Source organism: Copadichromis virginalis, linkage group LG22, assembly GCF_057382275.1.
Source record: "Copadichromis virginalis isolate Kocher_CV1m ecotype Utaka linkage group LG22, C_Virginalis_male_GT1.1, whole genome shotgun sequence".
NCBI classification, from domain to species: Eukaryota; Metazoa; Chordata; class Actinopteri; order Cichliformes; family Cichlidae; genus Copadichromis; species Copadichromis virginalis.
In genome coordinates this window covers 18,487,552-18,495,291 of record NC_140638.1, presented here as the reverse complement: position 1 = coordinate 18,495,291, position 7,740 = coordinate 18,487,552, and the positions used below count along the sequence as shown (strand labels likewise).

Genomic DNA, 7,740 nt, shown 5'->3' with positions numbered 1-7,740 from the left:
CACAGGAGTCCTTTTGCTTGCTTTCTATCAAATACAAGGCCAGCTCTGGTTTGACTTCACATCTCCTGAGAAAAAAATATGAATAAAGACTCTTTGGTGTACGTAGGAGTGATGTTCCTGTTTTTTTTAAGTGATGTTCTTCATTACTGAGTGTTGCTTGTTGACTCTCAGTACAACTGGAAGTCAACTGATTACAAATTGATATATAAAATAAAGAAACAGTATTTCATATAACATTAAGAAATCATAGGAAGAATACAGTTTAGTATCATTTGCTTTATTCTGTACTACCAACTGCAGACCTATGGGGAATCTGGTGCAAACAGCACACACAGACTAGGGAGCACTGTAAAGCCAGATCTATGAAAATTAGTTTTATAAACAATTTAGTAACATTAATGTAAGATGTAGATTACAGTTTTTGCCCGTTGCCTGAACACATTTTGCAAAACTTTGCTCATTGTGCCAAAACCCTAAACACAAGTAAACATGACACAACACTGGGAAATATACCATTCACATCTGCACCAAATTGAAACTCTACTCTCAAAACCTAAACTCTGCTATCAAAACCTAACATTCCTTTGTCAAAATGTAACTCTGTTGACAAAATGACACATACTTGCATCATATGCAAACACTTACAGAGCAGGAGGAACACACTAGTCTACTTTATATAAAGCACTGCAGTCTTTGATTTCCATTGTTCATTCAGAAGGCATATTTTCAGGAGACACATTTGCAAACAACCAAAAAAGCAAATAGACCTACTCAATATTGTACATTGCAGTACCATGAATTCAGATAAAGCAAAAAAAAACCAAAACAAAAAAACCCCCATAATACAGTAATAGAAAAAACACTATACTGTAAACAAAAAATCATGACAATTGTGCATACGTGGGCTCATGGATCCCGCCGTCTGTTGGGGTCTGGCCACAGGACCTCATCAACATCGCAAGCAATGTCTTCTCCCGCTGGGCACCGGGGAAAATATCCTCTTCCATGTCAAAACCATCCATGGATTGCTGTCACCTGAATGTCGCCGCAGGCCTGTTCCATTGCCTGCAGAAGAGGCATGCAGGCATGTAGTTGGCGGTCATATACTCGCCATCTCCAAGCCGAAAAAAATTCCTCTATAGGGTTTAAAAATGATGAGTAAGGGGGCAAGTATACCACTTCAAGTTGACTTTGGTTGGAGAACCAGGCCTGGACCAGAGCAGCCCGATGGAAACTGACATTATCCCATATCACCACAAACCTGGGCTGATCTGGTCTGTTCTGTACAACTATATCATGGAGAGCATCTAGAAATGTGAGTATGTGTTGGCTATTGTATGGACCTAGTATTGCATGATGGTGCAGAAGCCCTCGAAGGCATATGGCGGCACATAATGTGATGTTTCCCCCGCGCTGCCCTGGGACGTGCACAATTGCCCTTTGGCCAATTACATTACGACCCCGTCGTCTTGTTTTGCTCAGGTCGAATCCAGCTTCATCAATGAAAATGTATTCATGAGGCTGTGCAGCTCCATCCATGGCCAAGATTCTCTGAAAAAAAGGGGAACATATCACTGTACTACAGTGCTACACATACAGCACCCTCACCCCATCACACAGGTACCTGTGTAGCTCTCAGAATAGATCCATGTGGTACTGATATGGTACATATTCAGCTGCTACTGGACTTCACCAATACTCTATTGTAAATGTAAGGGACAGTTACACGTACCCGTACATATTCAGCTCGAAGTCCTTTGACCCTGTCACTGTTCCTCTCGAATGGGACTCTGTAGAGCTGCTTCATGGTGATGCTGTGTTTACCCAAGATGCGTCTGATGGTGGTGATGCTCACATGGTCTATGTTGCTGAACACTCGCCTGTCTGCAAGTATTTTCCGTCGTAGCTGGTGGAGACGGATGGCATTGTCTGCCCTCACTAGGTCCACAACAGCAAGTTCCTGCCGTTGTGTGAACAGGCGTTGGCGTCCTCCCCCAGAAGGTCTTCGAGTCATTCTAGAGAAATACAACCACATATTGTCATCGGTTTGCTTATTTTTCTTACAGTACTTCACTGTATATACTGTATCATCCACTGTACAACACTGTACTTCAATATAAGTAATCATGGTATGTTTCACAGAAACTACCACTTTGGCTGCAAAAGGAGCATTAGCACCCTGCAATACCCTGTACACTTGATATGGTAACTGTAGAACAGTACTATGAAAACCATCTGAGTAGAGTAGAAGGCAGTGAGATGAAGACAGACCTGTTTTCTAGTCGGAATTTTCTTATTACAGATGCCACTGTGAAGCGGCTTAGATGTGGGTGGACTCTCTGCCCAGCTTCCCTCATAGTCAGGCCGTGGTTGATGACATGGTCCACCAAAGTTGCTCTTATATCATCAGAAATATGGGTCCGTGCATGGCCTCTTTGACCTCCTCCTCCTCTTCCTCTTGCTCTCCCTCCATCCATGCTTGCAAAGTTCTTGAATTGGCTAAACTGAGGGCTTTTTGTAGTTGGCTAATTGGTGTTCAGTTTTGCAAGTAAGTGCCTTCAGGTGTATATTTGAGTGGTTGCAATTACCCGATGTGTTTTGTATTTTGGATACATGTGTTTTCCAAATGGCACCCTGAAATTTCATTTTTGAACGAAGTGTCTTATGTATGAAATAGAGTGTAGTATGCAGGACCATGTGTGTTGCATAAAGGAGTAAGTGTGTTGCATAATTGCAACCAGAGTGCAAAGCAGCACTTTTGTTTAAGGTATGGGTACATGTGTTTGGGGTATGGTAACAAAAGCTTCAAGTTGTGTTACTTTAGTCTAAGCATGGGTTTATAGTGTTCAAGCAACGAGCAAAAACTGTAATAGAGGGGAAATCAAAAGTTGGGTTTTGCTGCACACGGGCTCAGCTTTTAGCTATAGTCTTTCTAGTAGATCCATAGCACACCAAAAGCATGATTTACTGGCATAATAAGATATAACCTCAGTACAGGTATATAAATGGTTTAATTCACAATTTGAAAGAAAAAAATTGGTGTTTTTTTTCCATAAAACTAAATATGCAAATAAGCATAGATTCAAATTGACCATGCCACAAATCTAAGACCCCATTAGAAGATGTTTAGTTTCTTTCAGCCGACTGTGTTTCTCCTCCATTTGTTGCCTGTGCAAGCCTCTAAGTACGTCCCTGCCTGTGTGCAGTTTGTTTATTAGTATGCCAGTTGTGCCTGGATTCAAATCCATATGGGAGCTGCCATTTCTGATCATAGACATTTCACGCAGATATAGAGCAACGTTTCAACCTCTCCGGGTCCCTTGACAACAAACCACGGACAATCTTCATCCATCTTCCTTCCGTCTCAAACCAATCAAATTTGTGTGCCATGGGAGAGCAAAGAAGTCCCATGTACATTTCAACAAAATATCTCAGCCAATCTGCATTGCAAAACTTGGAGGAATGTGACATTTAGAATGAAAAATTGATTTTGCAAACAAGCCGTTCAGGAATAAATTGCTTTTAATTAAGATGTTGGCTTGACATTCCTGCAGTGCCCCTATCACATTTTAATATTTTTATTAATACATGGCATTGGAAATAATTAATTTTGTATTGTCCACAGAGACAGCCTCATTAAGTATTTCACTATTAGTACTCTATTGGCTCTGTTATGGTTTTTCAACTTTTTGTCAACTTTGGAACAATTTTATGATATCCTAAAATCTTAAAAGAGCCTCTGTCAACTTTAAATTGTATTTAATCAACAACATCTTCCTTTTTTAGTTTTCTTTTGGTTCAGGTTTATAACATTCTCCGTTGAGTCACAGCAAAGTCGGCCTGACTGCATTTCAGATGCATTGTTTGATAGCCTGAAGCTTTGCCTTCTCAGTTGTTCTTGGAGAATTATGTGCAATATGTAGCAAACTGTAATGAACAGGTGATTTTTGTGCATTTGCTATAAATAGCTGGGACAAACACTTTTAATTGCGAGGCAGTTGCACAAGTTACCTCACAAGAAGCAACTTGCCTCCAAAAATTGTGGACTCATGTAAACCGACTACAGTCACTCTCCGAAAAAGTAGTCAAGGGTTGCAAATAACTGCTGCCTAATTTATAAACACAGACAAATTGCCAACATGTTACACTCAGAGTCAGTGCGATGATGACTCCAAGTCGTCTGTGATGTATTTGCAATAGGGGTCTCTATTGAACTGGTTGCCAGCTGTTTATATTCCTGCATAAAAGCAGGGTTGCTTAGCACCCATGTCATTCTGCTACCAGGGAAGGCAAGGCAAGGCAAGTTTATTTGTATAGCACAATTCAACAACAAGGTGATTCAAAGTGCTTTACAGAGACATTAGAAACAAAAACAAATAAAAAGCATGATTTAAAATTGATTAAACAAACCTATATTTGAACTTTTTTAACAGTCTATTTAGACTGCTGCTTTGTTTCACTGTGGATCTGAATCAATGCACTCAGCAGACTTGCAGAGGAGGTACTTTGTTTTGTGATGCTTAAAAGTTTCCCAACTGACCTTAAAAAGCGTTTCAATACAGTAAACATTCATAGTTTTCAGACTGAATGTCTTTTGCATCCATTATTGTAGCAACCCGTGTTGCCACAATTCTCGGGCTTATAAACCTTGAGACCTTCACTCGAATTTAAAAGTTCTAGGAGTTCATATTTTTTAAAAACATTTCTTTCATCTGTGGTATCTCAGAGGTTCATACAGATCAATAAATTACATTTCTTCTTTTCCCTAACCTTTGCATGTATGCTGGTTGATGCCAAACCACATCTCACTCTTGGGTTTTATTATTTTTACATCTTACCTCCCGCTTTCAGGCTCGAAATAAATACAGACATTTTTTAATGCAATAACATGGTGTTCTTAAGTTTCCTTTGGTAGACATAGTTGTGATTTTTATTTAGGATTAAATAACACTGATTACAGGGGCAATCGAACAACACAAAACTACATCTCTGTCATTCAGTTTTACCCACAAACCATCGCCCATCATGTCCTTTGGCTTTCTGGAAGTGAACACACACTCACACATGTGTGCACACACCACATGTGCCCCCTTACAGAGATTGATGGCATGCATTGCTGCCTCTCTTCTAGGCTAGCATCCAGGTGCATAACAGCTGTGGAAGCCATGGAGAGTGTGCTGGGAAAGGAGAGTTGGGGACTCAGTAGACCAGGGATGGGTGGATGGAAGTGGGGCCAGGGGATGTAAAGGGTGCTTATGGCTTCTTCCTGTCCATTGCAACAGAACTACTAATCTTCACTGTTGCTGTGGTGGTGAGCTCAATTTCATCACACCCTCTTGGTCACAGCTGCTTCTCCCTCCGAGCGTAAACTTTGCTCTGTGCTCTCTACTGTCTCCGTTGACGGACAAGAGTTGAAAGGAGAAAGCAGCATGGCGATTCGCACAAAAGAAAGACAACAAAAAAGAAGCGGTAAAGCTCAAAAGAAATGTGTTGCATAAGCAGTGCTTCATTTGGGCTTCAGAGAGATACATCGCAGGCACTCAAAGGCACGGTGGCTTACTGTTCAATCGGACCAACTGTCAGTCACTTTCACAACGCGGTAAAAGGCTCAGAACAATGCAACCAATGTTTAATCACAAATTCTCAAGTCTCAAGCCTCAGAAAAAGGTTGATCGCACTTGTTCTAGCAGCAGGCACCTTTCAGATAAATATACTGCCATCACCTTTAAATCACAGTAATGGATACGTCTCCCTACTGCTGTTCGCAATTAAGAAAAAGAAAGTTTAAATACGCTGAATAATGTCAAGAGTTGATGTAACTTGAATAATGTCAAGTTTCTTCAGCTTGAGGTCGCAGACAGCCACGATTGATTAGTTATTATGACATTTGTTGATTATTTTCTAGCCACTTTAAAAAAAATAGTGTTAACCATTTTTATTAATTTGAGGCATTTTAACAAATCTATATATATATATAGATTTGGCATATGTACCCCGCCTCTCGCCCTATGACAGCTGGGATAGGCTCCAGCGCCCCCCGCGACCCTGAAAAGGATAAGCGGAAGCGAATGGATGGATGGATATATATATATATTTTATCTCTTAGCAACAAAATTCTTTAAATGCCATGTCGATGTCGCTGGGAAAAACAATGTAAACTATCTTATGGTTTATAATACATTTGATAGATTCAGCCGTCGGACAAAAACATCACAAGCAATGATGAAACTAATAATTAGTAGGGCTACTCTTGTGAGTGTCATTGTCTGTGTATTTTCTTAGATATGCAGGGAACTCTGTCAAGGTCAGGACTCCACACAGAACAATTAATCACTGAGCCAACCTGGAGGATAAAACATGGTTTCCTAGCGCTCCATATGTTGCAGGGTTTATACAAGGCTTCACACTGTGTATATAGGTGAGGTCTGTGGAATTTTTGAATGGGGAAGGATTCACTGAGCAGGAAACAGTGGGGTTCGAGATGACTGATGGGCTGTGATGTCCCACTGAGTGTCGCGGTGAACTTTCTGGATGTGATTTGGCTCAGTGGGCTTAGATTATAACCAAATGGGCTGAAGACAAGATACAACATAGCAGAAATGCTCCAGAGGTACCACAAGATTTGTTTTAACTTCCAGATATGATTTTTTATTTATTTATTTTGCTGGTTCATGAAACAGTGAAATAAAGGGCATGCGCCCAAGACTACCCGAACTGAAAAAAACAACTTTCGATATCAGTATGCATGTCTGATGCTGACACATCCACTAAGACCACACAAAGAAGCCTTTCCACACACACTTGGAACTGCATCATGTGTATGTGTGGGTACTGTATCCCAGCATGCTATCCATCATGTGGTAAAGCCACAGTAGGCAGTATACTGTGTGTTTGGCCTCGACTCGTCGTTCAGCCCTCATTAGCCATCAATCACCTCCTCTCTACTGGCTGCCTGCATGGGAAGAGACCTCCTGACTTCACATCCTAGCAAGATCTTCAGTTTGGCACTTAAAACACCCGCCCACACACACACAGCCACACGTGCAAACAGTAAAAACACATACTCGCTCATTCTCAAGAAGACAATGTCAAAGAGTTTCAGAGAAATGTTTGCTTACTGAGAGCAGGTGGAAGGTCTGCATGTTCCTAAAGTTAAATAGCTTGTTTGTCCTGTTTATCTTTTGGAAATGTCACGGAAAGTCCATGGATACTATAAAATCTGCAAAAGGTTAAGATCTTTCCTTTTAAAAATTATTTCAAGCTGATTTTGAACATGAAGCCAGTTTGACTACCAAGGCCTCCTTTGACTGCCGCTTTATTCACAAAGCACCCCTATGGCTTCTACTTCCCACAGGAGGTGGAGCTCGTGTGGCTTGTTTGGGCTAAGCCCAGCTAGGTACAATGGGCAGGCTGCCATTTGCTCACCGTTAATCATGTCCTCCATAATCCAGGATCCAGCGTGGGTTTGATGTCCCTGTTCCCAGTGAATTTGCTTGGTTTCTAGAATTTTTCTTCTTTTGAAAATTGTAGTTTGTGGGAAACCTTTGGAATAAAAACCCTAATAATTAAATGATAAGGTTTTTCTTTTTGGTCTGAGGAGCAGTGAGCTCAAGATTGCTCTTGGGTTCAAGTTCAAAGCTTTGACAAAGGGTGGCTTGCCCGCTGGATTAGAGATAAGTTAATGCTTCAATTAGAAAAGCTAGGTTGTTCTTGTTCACATGTGGAGGAAGAGTGAAGAAG

At 40.9% G+C, this 7,740-nt stretch overlaps 1 protein-coding gene across 1 annotated transcript; it reads right to left on the bottom strand.

The window, feature by feature from the left end:
- Window positions 1–428: 428 nt before the first annotated feature.
- On the bottom strand, window positions 429–2,861 carry LOC146683185 (uncharacterized). Its single transcript, XM_085446823.1, has 4 exons — window positions 2,272–2,861; window positions 1,733–2,015; window positions 1,177–1,551; window positions 429–1,065 (listed from the first exon to the last, which is right to left on the bottom strand). The coding sequence occupies exons 1-4, from the start codon at window positions 2,475–2,477 to the stop codon at window positions 1,009–1,011; spliced, it is 921 nt and encodes a 306-aa protein (XP_085302949.1). The 5' UTR covers window positions 2,478–2,861; the 3' UTR covers window positions 429–1,008.
- Between the last annotated feature and the right edge of the window lie 4,879 nt (window positions 2,862–7,740).

Bases quoted from the DNA above. Each gene is read 5' to 3' on its own strand.
- LOC146683185 (XM_085446823.1), bottom strand. From the start codon at position 2,477: ATGGATGGAGGGAGAGCAAGAGGAAGAGGAGGAGGAGGTCAAAGAGGC. The intron at 2,016-2,271 runs GTCTGTCTTCAT...GTATTTCTCTAG, and splicing joins AAATTCCGACTAGAAAACAG to AATGACTCGAAGACCTTCTG. The intron at 1,066-1,176 runs GTATACTTGCCC...CCTCTTCTGCAG, and splicing joins ACCAAAGTCAACTTGAAGTG to GCAATGGAACAGGCCTGCGG.